General features: G+C 42.0%; 1 protein-coding gene across 2 annotated transcripts; it reads left to right on the forward strand.

The window, feature by feature from the left end:
* Positions 1–2,032: 2,032 nt before the first annotated feature.
* nfascb (neurofascin homolog (chicken) b) lies at positions 2,033–18,757 on the forward strand. Of its 2 annotated transcripts, XM_021616365.2 has the most exons (26): positions 2,033–2,143; positions 2,282–2,387; positions 2,507–2,697; positions 2,965–3,087; positions 3,315–3,533; positions 4,721–4,832; positions 6,167–6,351; positions 6,643–6,774; positions 6,938–7,081; positions 8,064–8,175; positions 8,250–8,413; positions 8,535–8,682; positions 9,404–9,528; positions 9,716–9,817; positions 9,977–10,174; positions 10,344–10,414; positions 10,543–10,765; positions 10,907–11,022; positions 11,248–11,458; positions 11,582–11,704; positions 11,822–11,995; positions 12,106–12,237; positions 15,985–16,054; positions 16,492–16,503; positions 16,800–16,838; positions 16,942–18,756. In XM_021616365.2, exons 1-26 carry the CDS (start codon positions 2,068–2,070, stop codon positions 17,195–17,197), a joined length of 3,564 nt encoding a protein of 1,187 aa, XP_021472040.1. In that variant the 5' UTR covers positions 2,033–2,067; the 3' UTR covers positions 17,198–18,756. The 2 variants fall into 2 exon arrangements, with proteins under 2 accessions (XP_021472040.1, XP_036844338.1); XM_036988443.1 differs by lacking the exon at positions 16,492–16,503 and having other exon boundaries at positions 16,942–18,757.
* Positions 18,758–24,205: the final 5,448 nt, after the last annotated feature.

The following is a 24,205-nucleotide window of genomic DNA, read 5'->3' on the forward strand; positions in this document are numbered from 1 at the left end:
CCGCTGAACGGCTTTGACCTGTGCCCTTTCTGAGGATGTCAGTCAGCATAATTGATTGTTCTTGCTTAGGTGTACCACAGAAGGCTGGAATGGAGTGAATGGAGTGTTATCAAAGGCATGGAAACCATATGTTTGATGTGTTTGATTCCATTACATTAATTTATGTTCCAGCCATCACTATGAGCCTGTCCTCCCCAATTAAGGTGCCACCAGCCACCTGTGGGGTGTACTGTATTAGAGTGGTCGAGTATAGAATAGAATGGGAATAGAAAATGCTGATGAGCTACACATTGGAAGGAGACAATAGTGGGAAGGTGGCCAGAGTACCAACAAGTGAAGTGTTTCTTTTTGTTTTCATACAAAAGGAAGTTAATTTGGCCGGAGGGTTAGACACCATAAAATCGCTTTCAACACAATTCACAAACAGACACAACAGACATTGCTTGCTACAAATATGCCTCTGTTTTGCCGATAAAACAGTCATTCCTTCTAACAGCCTTTGTGATGAGTTCATTTGCCAGGGTTTTTTCTTGCATATAAAATTAATTTGAGACAAACATTGCACTCATACTCTGTTCCCTGGTTTTCAGCAGCCAACAATAAGGCCCACATCATTGATGTCATCAAAACCAATAAAAATGCTAACCATGTGCAGACTATGGGCTGGCTTGTGTTTCCACTGAGTACACAGAGTATTTCTGTGAAATTATTTTAGGCACTGAAATTGCTCAATATGAATAAGCTCATAAGCAGAGTGTGGGAATGCAATAGAGATAAAGCTTTGTTGTTACACAGCTTTGATGTAAATACAAACAATTATGTCTGGCTTCCCTCATAAGTTTCCCCAGATAGGCATCATCAAATGAGTCAGCATACAAGGTGGTGACCACAGACCATGTATCAAGGCTCTATATATCTATGGTTGTGACAACCATCTTTCTTTCCATGCAAATTATGTCATGTCCAAACCTCAACAATGCCAATCATTCCAATTCCAAGCAGTGCTCAATCATTCCACTCAAACCACATTTTATCTTCTCATTGTTAAAACTATCCATGATACTTATTCACAAATTTCTTTGAACGAATATGTGCGTGTACACGAGAGAGCGAGAGAGAGGGAGCTTGGCAGGCACAGAGATGTGGGTGGTGGTGCGGGGGGGGGGGAGCTCATTCATTATTCATGAGATGGGTGGGCAGAGTGCAGAACGGCCATGGCACAGACAGAAACTTTATTACTGAGATGTTCACTCTGCTCTGCCTCTCCAGATTACTGCTATTTGATTGACCAAGGAAACAAAATTGACTGATTGACCACCAAGGATTTTATCTGTTTACGGCACTAACTGGACATTGGAATTGTGGAGAAACTCAATGCATTGGAGTGTCATGGAGATGATGGGGAAGAGGGAAACCTCATGATATTCCACTTGAAGAATTGTACTTATGAAAGGTAACGCAGATGTAATGAGCTAATGTGTTCTAACAAGAGGAAGAAAAGTTCTGATAATTGTTGTAGATGAGTTGATCAATGAGTCTGATCAATGATCTGTTTTGTTACACTTTGTATCATATATATTTATAACTAACAGGGTAATATAGTAGTGACATATTAATTACATTATAACAATGTATTTCTTTGGGATTCAAGTACTTCCTACACAGCAACTAACAAAAGCTTTATTAATGTAGTCCTGTGGAGGAGGTACGTTTTTCATAATGGCTTGAGACTGGAGTTGAGTCCTGGGCATGTGTTGCGTTGGTGGATCTATTGTTTGGAAACAGTGACAAAGAGACTCTGTCAGAGAATGTGACAGTGCAGACTGTTGAGTGGGACAGAGATTAAATACTGCTGTTTGGATACTAAATGGCATTTCATTTTATTTTGTTGTTTTGCGCTAGAAAATATTGTCTTACAAAGCAATTGGTCCCCATAAATGTCATGATATTTAATTTAATTTGATTTCATGAAACATTTGAATTGCTTAATCGATCACTAATAAAACAGTTCCTAGATAAAGGTGTCCGGCAGTTCAACAGGATCGGTGAAGGTCATTCACTGTAGAGATGGGGATGCTGGCCAGATCCACTCTATTACTACTGTTATGGCAAGGACTGTCTGCCATTGACGTCCCACTGGAAAGTAAGTCAATACAACCTATTGTGTCCCTGCAATATGGTGATAATAGTGTACAGTGCTGTATATTGTCAAATACAGTATGTAAATGAATGTACAATCCTAATGCAATCAGGTCTTTCATTTTGACTTGTCAACCTAAAGTCAGACAGCCCCCCACCATTATAAAACAGTCGTTGAAGGATCATGTCGTGGACCCCAGAGACAACATGGTCGTTGAGTGTGAAGCCAAAGGCACCCCCCACCCAATGTAAGAACTAACAAATCAAAAACACTTTCTTTATAGTTCAAAACCGTATAAAAATGGTGAGTAGCTATAGTACAACTCTTTTAACTACTTTAACCAAATTACTTGCCTTTATCCCTAAGTTTCTCATGGAGGCGTAATGGGAAGTATTTCAATGTGGCACGGGACCCTCAGGCCTCGATGAGGAGACGTTCGGGGACGCTGGACATCTATGCCTGGGCTGACCCGGAGGCTTATGAGGGGGAGTACCAGTGTGTTGCCACCAATGAGTATGGCACTGCATACTCAAACAAGATCAACCTACGCATCTCTAGTAAGCTGCCACTCCATTCAGGCTTTTGAGTCCATTGTCACAGAGTACATTCGAAAGCTAGGGCCTCAAACCTTGAAAATGCTCAACTTTGGTGGCAGAACCAAGCAAAGCTTAAAGGGACAAATCCGTACAAAATCTAATTTTGTCAGCCATTTTCAGACCTCAAAAGTGGTCTTGTGTTAAGATAAGTCCATATCCCGGCAAGATTCTGCGCTATGTGTTAAATGCCACTAACCACATCTTCTTAACCCTATGTTTTCATGGCAGGGGCCCCTCTGTGGCCCAGAGAGGTTTTGGAACCGGTAACGGTGAGTGTTGGTCTTCCTCTGGTCCTGGACTGCAGCCCTCCTCCAGGCCCTCCCAAACCTGAGACCTATTGGATGAGCAAGTGTGAGTAGGCCTACCTTCTATTCTCAAATCAGAAGTACATCATGTCTAGGAATGGCATTGATATTATATAATTAATGATAACCACTTGTCTCTCGTTCGGAACTGATGAGCTTATTTTGCTCATGTTTTTGTAATATGGCACTTATCCCAAACAGTATCTATATTTATCCTATCAACTCCAGATGAGCTTAACAGGAAATGCATAAATAACTTTGTATTTATTTCAGGTTCATCAGGGAGACCTTTCAACTGGCCTCACCAGCCCCACCCCCCAGTCATGCTGCCTATCAAACAAGACCGTAGAGTGTCTATGGGGGTGAATGGAGATCTCTACTTCTCTAATGTCTACGTCAATGACTCTGCCACTGACTACTGTTGCAACGCTCGCTTCCCCTACAAAAACATAATTCAACAGAAGATGCCTATTACCGTTAGAGTCCTTACAAGTGAGTATTGGTATGTAGCACAAGGGATGTTGCATCATTTACTTAACTTACCATGTACTAACTGGCCTTCCTTATTAAACTGTTGCTTTGGTTTGCCCCACATTGTTTTATTTCAGACTATCCCTAATACGACTCACCATAGCTCTTCTCCGATCTTACTGACCTAGTGCAGTGGTGAGTGTGTGCTCTGCTTCTTTTGTTGTGTTTAATTTTTACTAAGTATACTGTCAAGAATGAACAACCTCGTCTTAACAATCTGATCCTTCTTTAACATTGGTCTGCCTTGACACAGTCTTCAGGCCCAGGATGAGTTAGGCACCACTGTTTTCCGTACCCACCGTAAAGTACCAGTCGTAGTCCAACCACAGTCGTAGTCCATGCTGTCAGGATATTTAAGTGAGAAAAGTTCTAACCATAGACATTGCGTCATTGTATCTGTCCCATTATGATGTCTCTGAGAACACGGGCAGCGCCATTGAGGCCAATTTTCTTCTTCTACTACTTCTATGAGTTGGCAAACAAACTGAAAGAGTGCACACTGCCACCTAGAGTGTGTTGTTGGAACTGGTATATAGCCAAGGTTGCCGATATACTGCCATCTGCAGTTATGGAATGTTTCCTCACAAGTATAATTCATTGGCTGATCCCTCCTGGTGACTTGGATGGAATTATATGATCCTTCCTTAAAGGTGCAATATGCCGAAATCGCTCCGCCATTTCCTGGTTGCTAAAATTATTGTACATATGATAGGTAACGCAGATGTAATTTGTCCCAAATTTCAGTTTGTGACAAAACAAGCACTCAGGGTTTAGAGAATCATTGTACCATCTAAACCGTTGTGAAATGTATTTCCAATAACCAAAAATATTGTATTTTCAGCTGTTTGAAGCTGGTGTACAAAACCGGAATCATATAATTAGAGGAGAACAGATTTACCGCTTCTTAGACTTGCTTTCAATGAGAATGATAGAGCTATAACTCACATTTCTATGTGAATTGGGTCAGGTCGCCCAAAAAGTTACAAATTGCAGCGTTAACCCATAGGAAGTCCCACCCAGTTGACTACTTCAAAATGGTGAAAGTCCATAATGGTGCTTCCCATTCTAAAACGGGCTTTTGTGGTAAAGAGTCCTCTATCTATCTCTGTGGTTCTAACTCTGTGTGGTGTGTTGTGTTTCCTCCACAGCCCGCATGGTGTCAGAGGCCGCTCCCACCTTCCTGTCTCCAGCCGGGAGGTCCAGCTCCCAGACTGTCCTGCAGGGGGAGGAGCTGCTCCTCGAGTGCATCGCTGCTGGAGTGTGAGTGATCCTCGGTCATCACTAGTTACCACAGGCACAAAGTCATAATTATGGCTAAACCCCGCCTGTTTAAAAAATGTATTATTAAAATCAGATTTTTCCACCTGACCTTAAATCAAGACCAAAATGCAAATAGTTGTTTTCATGAATATTTACGATATAGCCATGATCCTCTCAACCACAAACTTTTTGGGACATTCTTTCCCTCTGCAAGTCAGTTGAGAACCACTTCTTATTTACAACCACAACTTGACCAAAAGGCCAGAACAATAACACAGTAAAAACAGAAACATGGGACAACACAATAGTTCAAATATAGGAGTACCAGCAGTGCTCGAATTGAGAGGGTTTAGAAAAAAGGGCAAAAAAGCGCACCCCTTTTTAATTTAAACATTTGAAGGGGGAAAAATGGATCCCGATTATAGGCCTAAACGATCTATAACAATACTTTTCTCCACGAGGCTAGGAAAATAGATCATGCTGCAGACAGTATAGGGAAGGAAAATACATGTTTAGAACTGAACATTGATTGCATGGTGCTAAAAAGAATGCATGAACATAGCTTTATAGAACCAAAACCTACACTAAAAAAAAACAGAACTCGAGAACAAATCATTGCTAATCTCCCCCGCGGCAGTCAAGCAATTGAATTCCGCCAAGAATCGTTCACAATCTATTCCGGTTAGGGCCGCAACTAGACCTCGTTTCAAAATTCAAATGTATCAAGAAATAATCTAACAATGTATACCTAGCAATCACAATTGTACTGTACATTGTTTGAAGCAGTCATCAATGGCAGCTCCAATAAGCCCCTTGTGGTGAACAAGAGGCTTGTACAGTATCATGATGCTTTCGAGTTATTGTTTTTAGGGCCCTGAATTTAACAAAACCAACTGTTGGTGGTATATTTAACGTACTGTATCTCAATGAACAATAATTAAAATAGGACCAAATGCAGGCTCCGGTCATATTTCACACATATCTGTTTAATTTATTTGGTCTTTCACAATAGCTAATCAAGTCAGTGGAACAATTCTGATTGCTTATAATGGGCAAAACATATATGGTAATTAATGTACTTATTCTCGATACTTCTTCTACTATTCCACTTCCCAGTTTTGCCGGTGCAACTACTGTACTTGTTTTAAGCTATGTCCTGGACAGTGTTGTAAGTCAGAAAAGGCTACATTGAAATGTCTCAAGTATCTTGTTTTGTACTATTACTTCTTCAAACCAAGTCGTCAAGTTTTGAATGTTCATTCAACATTCAAAGCATTCTGAATACACCTGACATGTGATTTTATTTGGTTTTAATTATAATTACCATATAATAGTCCAACCCCTGTCATCACATGGACCAAAGATGGACAGGAACTGGACACGACCAACATGAAGGTGAAGAACTACAACAAGTTACTGCAGATCCCCAAGGCCGCTTTTGAGGACTCTGGTGAATACACGTGCAGTGCCACAAACAAGATTGGATACTTGGAACACACCATCACTGTCCGGATCAAAGGTCAGCCAATCATCTACATCACGTCATCCTTCATCACACCAACACACAGATACTGGGACATGTTCAGCATATTTACTCTCACAAGGATTTTGATTTGAACTTTACATTTCACTGTTTGATTTCCCGTGGAAGGAAATAGCCCATTAGTTTGATATTCAGTAGTTTGATATAGCCTGGACAATGTTACTTGTCCTTGTATGGGGTTTGATATTACGGAAATATTTAATATTTATGTAGATTTATGTGATATGATATGTTTGTCTTTTTCTGCTGACCTGATCTCCATGACAGCTGCTCCGTTCTGGTTGGAAAAGCCCAGTAACCTGGTGCTGGCCCCAGAGGAGAATGCACGCTTAGTGTGCCGCTCTGACGGCATCCCCCGGCCCAGTATCCGTTGGTTCATCAATGGAGATACAATGGAGGGTAAGCAGCTAACCTAAGCACAATTATAAATGCCACTCACATTTTTCAATAATGATATGAATAATATCAGCCATTTTGTCACTTAATTGAAAAGGTTATATGATAAAGTAAGTTGAACTACTAGGAAATAATAGTTAACTTCTTCTTCTCCTATCCTTTCCAGATGCTACTCCAGTCCCAAACAGGGAGGTGTCCGGAGACACAATTACCTTCCGTTCTGTGACTGTGGCGAACACTGGTGTATACCAGTGCAATGCCTCTAACCAGTATGGCTACCTGTTTGCCAATGCTTACATCAACGTACTGCGTAAGATATCACATTTGTTTGCAGAAAATAACCCTGAACCTCTTTATCTATTGGCATATGTGTAAATGCAGATATCAGGTCACCAGTGCAGGATTCTAGTGTGACACAGTTTCTTTTTCTGTTCCTCAAGATGCAACACCAAGTATTTTCAGAGCCACGTATGTAGAGATTTCAGTGCCAACAGAAATGTTATTTCAATGTAGAATGTTAGGATATTGAATTTGAATGTAACATTTTTGAATTTGTAATGCACAAATTGAATCATTGAATTCATAAATCGAACTTGTATTTCATGATTTGAAACTGAATTGAATGAATATTGCATTCAGTTTTAAAGTTCAATTTCAATTTAATAGAATATTCAAATGCAATATTTATACTGTAAATATGGTGGATGATAGATATTGCATTCATTGTATGTGTATCAAGTTTACAAACCATCATTTCAAGTAAATCAAAGTTTCATATATTCAATGCATTCAGATTCCGTTTTCAAATGCAGTTCTCTAAATTCAGATTCAAAACCAGAGACAGCATCCTGGTACTTTCCCAGCCAGGAAAGGTAGAGGAGAACAAATAGAATCAAACTCTCTGTGGCCATTTCTGAAGCCAATGTGGCATGTTGAATTTATTTTCTACCTATGAACATAGAGAGTTGGATTCTATCTGTTCTTCTTTAACTTTCCTGGCTGGCAAAGTACCAGGATGTTGTCTTTGGTTTTAAATCTGAATTTAGAGAACTGCATTTTAACTGGATATGCAGACAACCAGATGTATAAATATTGAATTTAAACGTCAATTTGTCATTCATTAAATTCAGTTTCAAATCATGAAACAAAAGATCAATTTATACATTTTGTGATTTAATTTGTGCAAAATTCAAAATTATACAATTTCTGTTGGCACTAAAATCGCTCCACAGCCAGGAATGAAGATAAAAAGTATATGTGAGTTGTCTAATGTCACATCTTCTTATCTGCAGATGCAAAGCCACGTATCCTTAGGCCTAGGACTGACCTGGTGAAGGTCATTGAGGGCAGACGCGCCTGGCTAGACTGCCGCTATTTTGGCTCGCCCGTGCCTGATCTGCGCTGGTGAGAACATGTTTATGATGCTCTTCTCTCGTGTGTGTATGCATGTGTATAACTGACTACCTGTTTTTTCACAGGTCTAAGTATGGACTGGGCAACCTGGAGGGGAATCGCTTTAAAGTACACAGCAACGGGACACTACAGATCAAAGGCACCCGTATGGATGACCAGGGGTCATATGTGTGTGTTGTCAGCAACGTAGCAGGACGAGATGAAAACGAGGTCAAACTAGAAGTCAAAGGTGAATGCCTAATAATATATTTACTGTAACACTTTGCTTCTGCATGTCGTTCAATCCAGAGTTACACTGCTCATGGATCACATTGCAGGTGTTCTCATGATCCTTATCCTCTCTTTTTCAGAGTCCACCAAAATTCTCAAACGCCCAGATAATATGAGAGTCCTCCGGGGGACTGATGTCCGGTTGGAGTGTAAGGCCCAACATGACCCCACGGTCGCCGTCACCACCACCTGGCTGAAGAACAAACAGTTCCTCATCATAGGCTGGAGGTGAGCCTGAATATGACTACTTGTCCTTGTAACCATTGTAACAATGGGGTTATAGTTATAGCTAACCAGTGGTGTAAAGTACTTAAGTAAAAATACTTTAAAGTACTACTTAAGTAGTTTTCTTTAGGTACTTTACTTTACTATTTATATGTTTGACTACTTTTACTTTTACTTTTACTTCACTACATTCCTAAAGAAAACAATGTACTTTTTACTTCATACATTTTCCCTTACACCCAAAAGTACTCGTTCATTTTCAATGCTTAGCAGGACAGGAAAGTGGTCCAATTCACTCACTTATCAAGAGAACATCTCTGGTCATCCCTACTGCCTACTACTTACTACTTAGCTTCGGCTGTTGGAGGTCCTGACGAACCACGTCCAGATAAAGCGTCCTGAGTGAAAAAGTTGAATGAAAAAAGTTGAGTGAGGGAAAAAAATAAAATATAAACGGTAATTAAAAAGTAAAAACCGTAAAGTTAGGTTGGCAACAAAACGCACAAAACGCACAGCAACACGGACACAACAAGTCTGCAAGTTGTGACCGGAAATGGCTTCACACTGATTGAAGTGGATTTCGATGACTGTAGCTAACATCAAATTAACAGAGTTATAGTCTATATCTGAGTATAACTAAAGGCTAAATGGTGAATAGTTCAACTGAATTTGTCAAGATGACTTCGTAATAATAACAGTATTGTGTCCTTTTAATTATCTCCAGGCTGTCGCTGGATGAATCAACTCTGGTCATCACAAACGTCAATAGAGGAGACGAGGGCAATTACACCTGCATCATCAAGACTGAGATGGACAAGAACACTGCCTCCGCCCGCCTGGTGGTGATGGGTAGGATTATAACTTGACACTTAGTTAACATACATAGCTACAGTACATACACTGTGTTTCAGCAATTGCATGGCATGTTATGTAATGTTAATTACATTGCATTATGTAAGAGTAGCAGATAAAGACTTCATAAGCATGCTGTATGTTTTTGGAATTTGCATCAAAAGTTTCCTTACCTTCCTCCCAGATCGTCCAGACCCCCCTACAAACTTGCAGTTGTCGGACCCCTTTGAGCGCAGCGTCAGGCTTACCTGGACCCCTGGAGATAGCAATCACAGTCCTATCAAAGGTAACAGCTCTACCCTACTGTCTACACCTCAGGAGCAGAACATCCAGAGTAAACATAGGCCTGGATTCAGGCCACGTATGCGCCATAGTTTCATTGAAATAGTCAGTTAGCCACCATCAACTGAAGGAATCAGTGTGTTCTTCTGGGCTTTTCCTCCAGAAAACCTGGTGCAGTATGATGATGACGACTGGTTACCTTTCAAGTGGAGAAACCTTTCCACGTACCCTGGAAACCTGAACTCTGTCATTCTGCAACTGTCACCATTCATTATCTATGAGTTTAGGGTCATTGCTATCAATGACATTGGTATGAGTAAACCCAGTCGCTCGTCAGCCAACTTCCAGACTGGTGGAGCACGTGAGTATTTCATGCTTGATGAGTTTGATAATGTGATATGAATAATGGATTTCTCATTGGCTTCATTAATTGTATTGAACAGGCACACAGGTGACAATTATCTTTCATATTAAAAAACTTGGACCATGAACTTTCCCAAAATAATCTGTGTACTTGCTGTGATTCTCAGCTCCAGACGCCATCCCTAAAAACATCCAGGGAGTGGGAACATGGAGAAACAACATGATGATCAGCTGGGAGGTGATACATTCAAAGTGTTTTCAAAAGCTAATTCTCCATTCATTCGTTTGTAACTCAATGTTTATTCAATGAAGAATAACAACTTTTATTCCGTACAATTGAACTTCCGTGTCTGGTATGGGAAAAAGGCATTAAACAACAGAGAGTGGAACGGTCCCCACCTAAAGTACTTGGTGTGGTGGAAACGGAGGGATTCCAGGGAGGAGTGGAAGAACGCTACCACTTGGTGGTGTAAATACTACATCTACGACACAGACACCTTCACACCATACGAGATAAAGGTCCAGGCTGTCAATGACTTTGGGATGGGCCCAGAGTCCCCTGTCATCATAGGCTACTCTGGAGAAGACCGTGAGTATGACCTCCCATCCCTTCCTGCAGATACAGAGACACTTTTTTATATACATTTACAGGTAGCTATAGACCTAGATCGATCCATACCATAGTTAGCCATACCGTAGTGAATTACAACTTCCTCCTGGTGTCTCTCAGGTCCCACTGCTGCCCCCCTCAACCTGCGTGTGTCCAGGATAGAGGCCACTAAGGTCACCGTGCACTGGGACCCCGTGGCTCGCAGCAGCATCATGGGAGAATTGAAGGAATACAAGGTTAGACTAATGGGAATAGGTGGCCTGTTTAGTTTCTGTTTTTCAATTCCAAGTGTGACAATCTTTTCTGACAAGTAGAGATCCAGGCGAAATTGTTATTCATTAGGAGAGAGGTGGAGGAAGAGCCCTTCACACACTGGCTGAATGAATGAATGAATGAATGAGGGAATAAACGACAGAACAAAAGAGGGAACGAATGCATGTGCTGTGTCCCCCCTATCCCAGGTCTACTTCTGGCGAGACAGTAGCCAGCTGAGGTGGCTGAGTGTGAGCAGGGCCATGAAGTCTAAAGCCTTTCCAGCCAGCGGGCCGCGTCTCTCTGGTGTCCTGCCGGGACTCATCCCTTACAGCAACTACAAGATGTACATAGTGGTGGCCAACAACCGATACGAGGGACATCCCAGTAACACCATAGAGTTCTCCACTCCAGAGGGAAGTAAGGAAGAGCACTGCGGTGCTGTATTAGATGTGGCAGACACTTTTTCTGTCAGGGTTATTTTCCTAATCATGTATTTCCCAGTGTTTATTCTCAGACTTGACCTCTGATCTATGTCTGTAGCACCCTCTGCTCCAAGATCCTTCAGAATCCAGCAGAGACATTTGGACATGATCTGGGTGGACTGGGACACTCCTGCAGAGCCCAATGGCATCGTCACCGGATACATACTCAAATATCAGACAGGTAGGAAGACTTACTCATAAGCCAGGTGAGCAAATAAGGTACAGTATCTACAGTAAGTACAGTAGCTGCATGTCTCATGGCGTTCTCATGGCTCACTACTGTGCACTCTCTCTACAGTGAACGCAACTCAGGGGGAAGAATTGCACGTTGAGGGATTTCCCCCAAACACCACCAGTTTTGCTGTTCGCAGATATGATCGCTACACCCGCTATAGATTCACCATAGCAGCACAGACAAGAATCGGAGTAGGAGAGTGGTACACAGAGGAATCACCCCATTATACAACTGAAGGTATAACACTGCAGGTCAACCACAGCACACAATTACAAGCCATTAAACATCCACACATCCACAGATCTGCAGATCATGACAATTAATCATGTGTGTGTGTTTACATACAGCTTATGCTCGGGAGCAGGTGGACCTCTCCACTCAGGGCTGGGTAATTGGTGTGATGTGTGCTGTGGCTCTATTCGTGCTCATCCTGCTGGTCGTCTGCTTTATCAAAAGGAGCCGAGGGGGCAAATACCCAGGTACTGTAGCAATACTGTAGTCCACAAGACTTCTCCATTAAAGGACTAACATTCTTAGATGGAGAGACAGACCTAATACTCAGTGGCATGTCCAGGGGGTGCCCTGAAATCTAATTGGCCACACTAGTGGCCCCCTCAGAAATTCAGATCTGATAGGTTGTCTCAGAATATATTTATAATTTTTACCTAGAAAAATACCCAAACAGCAAGATTCATCGGTCTCACTGGAGAACGCATTCGAGCAAAACAGTGCCCTTTTTTCTTAGTATGTGTAGCCCATATATCTGATGCTGTCTGGACAAAAAGAGTTCAACTGCATTCTTTCAACTGAAATTTGTATTCCGCATTGAATCCAACCCCTCTGAATTAGAGAGGTGCAGGGGGTTGCTTTAACTGACATCATCGGCACCCGGGGAGCAACTGCCTTGCTCAAGGACAGAACGGCAGATTTTTTCCACCTTGCCGGCTCAGGGATTCAAACCCTCAACCTTTCAGTTACCGACCCAACAATCTTAACCACTAGGCTGGGCTACAGATACTACAACAGAGGGGTTCTGTTTGCCTCACTCAGATGCTTTCTCTAGTGAAATAGATTCAGCCTCTTACGAATTGACTGGAAAAGTATGAAACACATGAATAATGAATAATGAATCATGAATAATGAATAAGAAATCATTATACGTTTCGTTTCTTTTTTATTGTACATTTTTTGAGGGAGGCTGGCCTAGTTTTTTAAGTGATTTGTTTGACAATCAGATGACAACATCATAACTAGTTGTGTTCATGACTCATTAAAAGGTAATACATTTTTACAGTTAAATCACATGTCTTTACTCTAAAGAAGGGGTCCCCAATTACATTAAGCCGTGGGTCAATTTTTCTCCTTGAGCGCATGGTTGTGGGGCCGGAACATACAGTGGATTTGTAAAGTATTCAGACCCGTTTTTTTCACATTTTGTTAGGTTACAGCCTTATTCTAAAATGTATTAAATAGTTGTTTTCTTCTCATCAATCTACACACAATACCCCATAATGACAAAGCAAAAACCGTTTTTTTTATACATTTTTGCAAATTTACAATAATAAAAATATACTTTAATATCACATTTACACAAGTATTCAGACCCTTTACTCAGTATTTTGTTGAAGCACCTCTGGCAGCAATTGCAGCCTTGAGTCTTCTTGGGTATGACGCTATAAGTTTGGCACAACTGTATTTGGGGAGTTTCTCCCATTGTTCTCTGCAGATTCTCTCAAGCTCTGTCAGGTTGGATGGGGTGCTTCGTTGCATAGCTATTTTCAGGTCTCTCCAGAGATGTTTGATCGGGTTCAAGTCGGGGCTCTGGCTGGGCCATTCAAGGACATTAAGAGACTTGTCCCGAAGCCCTTCCTGCGTTGTCTTGGCTGTGTTCTTAGGGTTGTTGTTCTGTTGGAAGGTGAACCTTCGCCACTGAGGTCCTGAGCACTCTGGAGCAAGTTTTCATCAAGGATCTCTCTGTACTTTAATCCGTTCATCTTTCCCTCGATCCTGACTGGTCACTCTAACAGAGCTCCAGAGTCTCCTAGTCTCTGCCGCTTGAAAAACATCCCCACAACATGATGCTGCCACCACCATAATTCACCATAGGGATGGTGCCAGGTTGCCTCCATGACGCTTGGCATTCAAATCAAAGTTTATTTGTCACATGCGCCGAATACAACAGGTGTAGAACTTACAGTGAAATGCTTACTTACAGGCTCTAACCAATAGTGCAAAAAAGGTGTTAGGTGAACAATAGGTAAGCAATGAAATAAAACAACAGTAAAAAGACAGGCTATATACAGTAGCAAAGCCATAAAAGCAGTGAGGCTACATACAGACACCAGTCAGGCTGATTGAGGTAGTATGTACATGTAGATATGGTGACTATGCATATATGATGAACAGAGAGTAGCAGTAGCGTAAAAGATGGGTTGGCGGGTAGTTGTTGGCAGGACACAATGCAGATTGCCTGGTTAGCCAATGTGTGGGAGAACTCGTTGGTCGCCCCAATTGAGTATGTATGTACATGAATATGAGTATGTATGTACATGAATGGTTTGTCGCAGCGCATAGCAGGATTTCTTGTAAGCTTCCGGGTTAGAGTCCCGCACCTTGAAAGCAGCAGCTCTACCCTTTAGCTCAGTGTGAATTTTGCCTGTAATCCATGACTTCTGGTTGGGGTATGTAAGTACAGTCACTGTGGGGACGACGTCCTCAATGCACTTATTGATAAAGCCAGTGATGGATGTGGGGTACTACTCAAAGCCATCGGAAGAATCTCGGAACATGTTCCAGTCTGTGATAGCAAAACAGTCCTGTAGTTTAGCATCTGCTTCATCTGACCACTTTTTTAAATACCGAGTCACTGGTGCTTCGTGCTTTAATTTTTGCTTGTAAGCAGGAACCAGGATAGAGTTGTGGTCGGATTTACCAAATGGAGGGCGAGGGAGAGCTTTGTACGTACAGGTCTCTGTGTGTGGAGTACAGGGATCTAGAATTTATTTCCCTCTGGTTGCACATTTAACATGTTGATAGAAATTTGGTAGAACTGATTTAAGTTTCCCTGCATTAAAAAGTTTCCCTGCATCTGCGGCCACTAGAAGCGCCGCCTCTGGGTGAGTGGTTTCCTGTTTGCTTATTTCCTTATACAGCTGACTGAGTACGGTCTTAGTGCCAGCATCTGTCTGTGGTGGTAAATAAACAGCCACGAAAAGTGTAGCTGAAAACTCTCTCGGCAAGTAGTGTGGCCTGCAATTTATCACAATAAACTCTACTTCAGGTGAGCAAATTCTAGAGACTTCCTTAGATTTCGTGCACCAGCTGTTGTTTACAAATATGCACAGACCTCCCCCTCGTGTGCTGTTCTATCTTGCCGGTGCAGCGTATATCCCGCTATCTGAATATCCATGTCGTCATTCAGCCACGATATTCGTGATCGTACCTCGTCTAATTTATTGTCCAATGATTGCACGTTGGCAAGTAGTATTGACGGTAACGGCAGCTTTCCCAGTCGCCTTCTCTGGGTTCTGACCAGGCATCCGGCTCTTTGTTCTCTGTACCTGCGTCGCTTCTTCTTGCAAATAACGGGGATGTCGGCCCTGTGAGGTGTTTGGAGAATGTCTTGTGTGTCGTCCTTGTCGTAGAAAAAATCTTCATCTAATCCGAGGTGAGTGAACGCTGTCCTGATATCCAGAAGCTCTTTTTTTGCCTTAAAATATGGTTGCAGAAACATTATGTACAAAATAAGTTACAAATAACGCGGAGAAAAACATATAATAGCACAATTGGTTGGGCGTCCGTAACACTGCTGACATTTCTTCCGGCGCCATTTAAAGCCAAAGGCCAAAGAGTTCAATCTTGGTTTCATCAGAATAAATAATTGTGTTTATCATGGTCTGAAAGTCCTTTAGGTGTATTTTGGCATACTCCAAGTGGGCTGTCATGTGCCTTTTACTGAGGAGTGGCTTGCGTCTGGCCAGTCTACCATAAAGGCCTGATTGGTGGAATGCTGCAGAGATGGTTGTCCTTCTGGAAGTTTCTCCCATCTCCACAGAGAAACTCTGGAGCTCTGTCAGAGTGACCATCGGGTTCTTGGTCACCTCCCTGATCAAGGCTCTTCTCCCTGATCAAGGGAAATGCGCCAAACCTAAGCTGAAGCATTAACCCATCACAATTGCTTATATTATATTTGGTCAAAGTAACAAGACAGAGAATTTTATTTTCAGTACGGGACAAGAAAGAAGTGACATTGGAGCCAGTGGATGACAAAGATCAGGAGGGATCATTTGACTATCGGTAGGCAATATAACAGAACTGTCTGAAAATCAACTGAGAAAACCTTGACTTGAGATAGGTATCAGTGGTACCAATGCAAGATTTGTGTAGGTCAAAGTAAACCACATATACCATGTATAATAATTTTGTGAAGAATTCCTCATCATGTCAGTTTCCCTTTAAGACAGATATGGTATCTAAATAATTCCACATGAACAGTGATCTACAGTAATATAAACATGTATTCATACTGTAATATGTCATGGTAATAATATTCAACATTGGGGGAAAAAATCATTTAATTCCCTAACAATATTGTACCATTTGGTGTTGTCATTATCTCAGAATAATGTATTTTTCCTGGTAACTCCCCAATACTCCCCAATTGATCTCTCTATTCTGACTACTAATGTTTTCAAATTTTCATCCTTGTTCTTTTCGCCTTTGGACTACTGAAGGTCTCTGGAAAGGTATGATAAGACTAACACTGACAAGTTTACACCATTTTTACTCTATTATTTTGTATTATTTTACTTATATATTGACTTTATTTCATATTTATAACCAATAATCAGAAATCTGAACAACAACAAAAAACATCATAAAAAAGGTCTGTGTCTATAATTCAACATGTTGTCATTGTTGAAACAAATGAATGGTTTAAGTGATTTGATTGAATGATCAACCATTTTAGGACATTTTATAGCAAAGTTCTTCAACACTCTCTCTCAACACAATTCCTTAACAATCTATTTTAATGTTTCAGGATAAGTCGTGTCACCACCATTCCCTACTCTGCCCGACGGTAAATATTATAACCAGTTAGTCTAGAACTGTATGCAGAAAGCTGTGAAGCCATAACCACAGCTGCTGAAGCATATCCTCTGATATTGTCCTTTTTCTTCCAGGGAGGAAGAGACTAAAGTTGGCAGGGGCCAGACGACAGTAGACACCATGATGAAACGGACAGATAGTGACGACAGTCTGGTGGACTATGGGGATGGACAGGAGATTGAGTTCAACGAGGACGGCTCCTTCATTGGCCAGTACACTGGACACAAGGAGAGGGATGACAGAGACACAGAGTTCAGTGAGAGCAGGAGCCAGGAAGCCCACTCCCCGATGGCCAACTCCCCCATGAGCCCCATCTATTCATTTGCATAAGGAAACAAGACGTACAATGGGTGTTACACTCAGACTGGGTCCGGAATGAACATTGCCCACTAGCGCCTCTATAAACAGTTGTATATGCGAATCAGACTGGGTCTGGAATGCCCACTGCCCACTAACTGGGGGACAAATCCACCATCTTCTTCAATCCAGGCACACAAGATGATGTGGTTGGAGCCTGGTAGTGTTACTCCATTCTCAAGCTCTGCATTGACACTGGGTTGGTGCTGTAAATGCAATACAGCAGCAATTTAACAAAAATATGAAGGTTACAGTTACAGTCTAGTTACAGTTATGAAGTTGTAAAAAGTACATGCTTTTCAGGTGTATTTTGTGGGTGTGGAAGTGCATGCGTACATGTTGATGTGCGTGTGTAATATTCCTACTAATGGAGAGATATTGACTGAACATTAGGCAGAGGGATACATTGATAAGTTTATCATGTTGATAAAAGCAGTGACACTTGGTAGAGAAACTATTTATATGATAAATATTATTTATATGATGATTTATATGACAGTGGGAGAAAAATATTAATTAACAATTCACTGCTAAGTCACTGGTTTAGGCCTGGCAGGATTGCTAAGGATCCTTTTAACTTTATCTCCACCTGATGGAAGTAAATATAGTACCACCTTTAGGGCTCTGTGCCCTTGATTTGTTTGTCTGTTGCTTTGTCTAAACATTGTTCTGTGAATCTTGGCTGACGTTGTTATTGGTATGATGACACATTGTCATTGTGTACACACATTTCAGGACTGTGGGCTGTTTCAACATCTTTCAAAGCTAGACAGATGTCATCTGTAGCCTTGAAAATGTCTGGACAGCAAATTGTCTACTTTTGGGTGTGAGCAGAAAGTGTCAACACAGACATATCCGTAATATCCCTAAACATATCCCTAATCAATGTCTCTAGGACCATACTGTACCTTTTTTTTCCCTGTGCACTTTTAATTTGTGTAATTGTAATGTGGTGAGCTACAGTATTTAGAAGTTGTAAATGCTATGATATTATTTAATCATTTATTTACTTTCTGCTTATCATTAATGTTCCTTGTAATTTTGACAATATTAACTGATAGAGATTTACCTTGTACTCATGGTACTCTAATTAATACACAAATAGATTAAAACCCTGTTCTAATGACATGAAATGCTCAAGGCCAGCTGCATTTTTCCATCATGAGTAATAGTGTTGAAAGTACAATATGGAGGAGCAGCAGTACAGTATCATCATGTTCTCAAATGATATGATGCACACGGCATACTGTATATTAACCTTCCAGTCAGGGACTATGAATCTGCAACATCGTCAGTAACATTAGTGGGGGAAAGCTGACAGGTGATTCAGAGCTGTATTTCAGACATAGTTTAGTTTTTTTAACTGTAAATTGTCTCTCCCCTTAATAACCCAGCACTTGTGCAGTGCCTTCAGAAAGTATTCACACCCCTTGACTTTTCCACATTTTGTTGTTACAGCCTGAATGTTAAATGGATTAAACTGAGATGTTGTGTCACTGGCCTACACACAACACCCCATAATGTCAGTGGAAATGTTTCTTCAACAAATTAATTAAAAATGAAAATGTTGAAATGTCTTGAGTCAATAAGTGTTCAACCTCATTGCTATGGTAAGCCTAAATAAGTTCAGGAGTACAATTTTGCTTAGCAATAATAGTGTTTAACAGGATTTTTTAATGACTACTAAATCTCTGTACGCCACACACACAATTGCCTGTAACGTCTCTCAGTCGAGCGTTTCAGTGAATTTCAAACACAGATTCAACCACAAAGACCAGGGAGGTTTTTCAATGCCTTGCAAAGAAGGGCAACCATTGGTAGATGGGTAAAACATGTAAAAGCAGACATTGCATATCTGTTTGAGCATGTGAAGTTATTCATTACACTTCAGATGGTGTATCAATACACCCAGTCACTACTAAGATACAGGCGTCCTTCCTAACTCAGTTGCTGGAAAGGAAGGAAACCACTCAGGGATTTCACCATGAGGTCAATTGTGACTTTAAAACAGTTAGAGTTCAATGGCCGTGATAGGAGAAAACTGAGGATGGATCAACGTCGTCATTTCTACACAATACTAACCTAAATGACAGAGTGAAAAGAAGGAATTATATTCCAAAACATACTGTTTGCAATAATGCACTAAAGTAAAACTGGAAAAAATTAGGCAAAGAAATCAACTTTATGTCTTGAATAGAAAGTGTTATGTTTAGGGAAAATCCAACACAACACATCACTAAGTACCACTATTCATATTTTCAAGCATAATGGTGGCTGCATCATGTTATGGGTATGCTTGTCATCGGCAAGGAGTGGGAAGGTTTTTAGGATAAAAATAATTAGAATAGACCTAAGCACAGACAAAATCCTAGAGAAAAACCTGTTTCAGTCTGTTTTCCAACAGACACTGGGAGACAAATTAAATTTTTCTACAGGATAATAATCTAAAACACAAGGCCAAATATACACTGGAGTTGCTTACAAAGACGACATTGAAAGTTAGGCCTAGTTACAGTTTTGACTTAAATCGGCTTAAATCTATTGCAAAACTTGAAAATGGCTGTCTAGCAATGATAAAGAACCAACTGGACAGAGCTTGAAGAATTTGTCAAGAATAATGTGCAAATATTGTACAATCCAGCTATGCAAAGCTCTTAGAGACTTACCCAAAAAGGCTCACAGCTGTAATCGCTGATTCTAACGGTGATTCTAACATGTATTGACTAAGGGGTTTGAATACTTTCTAATCAAGAGATATTAGTATTTTATTTAATTGTTTTACAAATGTTACAATTTTTCTTACACTTTGACATTACAGTTTTTTGTGATGATAATATAAAAGACAAATACATTTGAATTCCCCCTTATAACACAACAAAATGTGGGAAATGTCAAGGGGTGTGAATACTTTCTGAAGGCACTGTAAATATCTAATTGATTGTCTATTTAGTTCATAGAGCTCTTATTATGTTGTGTCATGCTATCACAAGTGTTGCTACATGAATAAAGTGCTTGGTTTTCAATCTCAAGTATTGTAGTACATTTAGTATACATTGTTTACATTTAATTTATTAAAATCTAGTTTCAGATTTGCATACATGTGTGGCATGATGACAACAAAATAGTTGGCTACGGCAGAGGCAGACTGACATCCAGGTTGAACCAGTGTGAATGGTTGTAAGTGATTTTGAAATGTAGTCAACTTCCTGTCTTTAAAGGTCGAGCAAACAGGTCACACTCAGTAGAATCCTCACACAGTAGACACCCAACTGACAGTAGACTCTCCAGGTATTGTTATGTTTTGCATTTACGGTGTTGTTCTGTTTTCTTGACCTCAATGAATCAGTACACCCCTGTACAAGATAACATTGAGTGTATTATCATATTGTGTTAATCCAAGGACAAACTTTTACAGTTTCAACAAAAGAAGAAAATAAAATCTTAAATCCAATACTGGCATTTTTATGACTAGTTTATCTTGTCATGTGTCATGACTGTCCTGTGAGGATCTGAATGGGTCAGATCAGCTTGGCAATGGATGACTGTAACCAGGAGCTCTCTCATCCATAGAGGGGGGAGGGAGCTGCTGGGGGGGTTGACAGTTCACACCCTGTTGTAAATTACAGGAGAAGGATACTTTCTCTTCCCCTCCAGTATCTAACCCAAGGAATATTCTTTGCTTCACAGAGGTTTTCCAGCCGAAACTTGTAACACGTCAAAAGTGAATACTGGAACAATAATTCTAACGTAAGAATGTGGTGAATAGTTAGTGGGGAGCTACAGGAAACTAATGTCATATTGGCTTTCATTTTGTCATGTCATTCATTATAAACTGTATGGATGAAATACTGTAACTTGGAAAGTATATCCCCTTTATATGTCAAGTTTCCATCCAATGCGTTGTGCATATGATATGAACAATTATGAAAGCATTTTTGTTAAGATAGGAATGTCGTTTTAGAAGGCATAAGAGTTCACTTCCCATCATATCCTTTGCACATTCAGTAGCCACGCCAGGAGAGAGGTCAGAAGATCGTGTCAGCCTGATGGAACTGTCCTTTTTGAACAGAGTGCTTAAAAGGACTGGCTAAGAATTAACATTTCAGACCAGGAAAGATGGGCAGTTGCAGCCCACATCTAAAGTGGTTTAAACGCTGAATCTCAGAGACCAGGAAATGGGAGGCGGGAGCTACACATTTGAAATGGTTGGAACTTCGAAACTCAACACGAGGTGAAGAATAAACTCACCATTCTTTAGACCAGAACATTGCCAGGTTGCAGCTGTGTGTGTGTAGTGGTCTGAATCCTGAACCCTGAATAATCCACATGAGGTGTAGGCGAGAAGCTCACCTCCCAGACAATCACTGGTATGGATGATTAGCTGTCCTAAGTCAGATATCGAGAAAAGCGAATCTAAGTGAGACTATCCTACTACGCTCATCACCAATGGCTGGCTATCTTCCAGAGTGAACAATAGTAGAAGAGACGGTGCGGACCATTCCAGACAATCAGAGCCTTACAAGCGTGCCGCTGAAAGGCCAACCCACGTCCTTCCTAAGAAGACCTGGTTCTGACAGAGATAAATGGTGAACAAAGGCACTCACATGTAAGTACATTAATGATTTCTTATTCCAAATGGGTGGCGGTTCGGGTGCAAAGTATATGATAAATGAGAAAATAGTTTCGAAAATGTATCCAAGTGTCACGACTTCCGCCTAAGTCGGTCCCTCTCCTTGTTTGGGTGGTGTTCGGCAGTCGACGTCACTGACCTTCTAGCCATCATTGATCCATTTTTCATTTTCCATTGGTTTTGTCTTGTCTTCCTTCATCCCTGGTTCCAATCTCATCAATTACATGTTGTGTATTTAACCCTCTGTTTCCCCTCATGTTTTGTCAGATATTGTTTTATTGTATGTTTGTGCAAGTCAGGTGTCGGTGTGCGACGGGTTTTGTACCCACTTATGTTATATTTTGTATATTTTGGTTTTTGGAGTTGTATGAGCACTTATTAAATGACTCCGTTTATACCAAGTTTGTTTTCCTGCGCCTGACTTCCCTGCCACCGACACGCACCCATTACAGAATCTCCAACCTCTACAATGGAGTCAGCAGGAGAGGGTACCCCGGCCATTGAGGTTGAGGAGCGTGTCCAGGAGCATGCAGTTTTACTTTACCATCTTGGTGCTGCCATGGATCGCGTTGTCCAGACAATGGACCGCTGGGAGAGACAGGGAGTTCTTCCAGCATCTCCACCAGCACAACCGGGGTCTCCCCTGAGCGCCCATTTCCCGCCTGAACCCAGTGGGATCCGTCTCTCCTTGCCACAGGAGTACGACGGGAGGGCTGCCAACTGTCAGGGGTTCCTCTTTCAATTAAACCTCTATCTGGCCACGGTCCACCCAGCTCCATCGGACTGTGAGAGGGTGTTCGCCCTCGTCTCGTGCCTCACCGGGAGAGCCCTGGAGTGGGCCAACGCTGTGTGGAGAGAGGAAGATGCGGCGTTGGACCAGTTTGAGGAGTTCACCCGTCGTTTCTGGGCAGTCTTTGACCACCCGCCCGAGGATAGAGCGGCGGGTAAGCGCCTCTACCATCAGAGGCAGGAGACGAGGAGCGCCCAGGAGTTTGCCCTGGAGTTTATGTCCGTCGGGAGCTGGCCTGCAGAGACACTTCCCTCACATTTGACCAGCTGGTGGACCTGTCCATCCGGCTGGACAACCTGCTGGCCACTCGCGGACATTCAGATTGGGGTCTGGTGGTTCCATCCTCCCGCACTCCCTCTCCAATACCCATTGAGCTGGGAGGGGCGATGCACAGGAAGACCGGAGGGGGTTCCCGCTCGTGCACCATCTGTGGCCGCAGAGGTCACACTGCCGGTCGGTGCCGGGTTGGTTCCTCTGGGAATCGAGGCAGCAGGCAGGGAGCTCTGGCGTCACCCCAGGTGAGCCGACACCATTCTCACCCAGGGCCCTCTGTTGTACATATGTTTGTGTCTGTTACGTTCCCTGAATTTTCCCCACATAAGGCGCTCTAAAAAAAAATATTGATAGTGCTTTAGCCCATAGTTTAGGGATCCCTATTGTTCCCGTAGATGTGCCCTTCTCTGTTCACGTCTTAGATAGCCGACCATTAGGGTCAGGGTTAATTAGGGAGGTCACCGCGCCGTTGGGCATGGTGATGCAGGGGGGTCATCCGGAGAGAATCAGTCTCTTCATTATTGACTAACCTGCGTTTCCCGTGGTGCTGGTTCTACCCTGGTTAGCTTGTCATAACCCCACTGTTTCTTGGCAACAGAGGGCTCTCATGGGGTGATCGCGAGAGTGCTCATGTAGGTGTTTAGGGGCTTCCGATAGTGCTACTACGGTGGAAAGTCCAAACCAGGTCTCCACCATGCGCATTCCCCCTGAATATGCCGGTTTGGCTCTCCCCTTCTCCAAAAAGAAGGCGACTCAATTACCACCTCATCTACGGGGCGATTGTGCGATAGATCTCCTGGTAGACGCTGCACTTCCCAGGAGTCACGTGTATCCCCTCTCACAGGCGGAGACGGAGGCTATGGAAACATATGTCTCCGAATCCCTGCGTCAGGGGTACATTCGGTCCTCCACTTCACCCGCCTCCTGTAGTTTATTTTTTGTGAAGAAGAAGGAGGGAGGTCTACGTCCGTGTATTGACTATCGGGGTCTGAATCAGATCACTGTGAAGAATAGCTACCCACTACCGCTCATAGCCACAGCGATAGAGTCAATGCACGGGGCACGCTTCTTCACCAAACTAGATCTCAGGAGCACTTACAACCTGGTGCGTATCCGAGAGGGAGACGAGTGGAAGACCGCTTTCAGTACCACCTCTGGGCACTATGAGTACCTCGTCTTGCCGTACGGGTTGATGAATCAAATCAAATCAAACTCCCTAGAAAGGCCAAAACCTAGGAAGAAACATAGAGAGGAACCAGGCTATGAGGGGTGGCCAGTCCTCTTCTGG

Source organism: Oncorhynchus mykiss, chromosome 9 (assembly GCF_013265735.2).
Source record: "Oncorhynchus mykiss isolate Arlee chromosome 9, USDA_OmykA_1.1, whole genome shotgun sequence".
NCBI classification, from domain to species: Eukaryota; Metazoa; Chordata; class Actinopteri; order Salmoniformes; family Salmonidae; genus Oncorhynchus; species Oncorhynchus mykiss.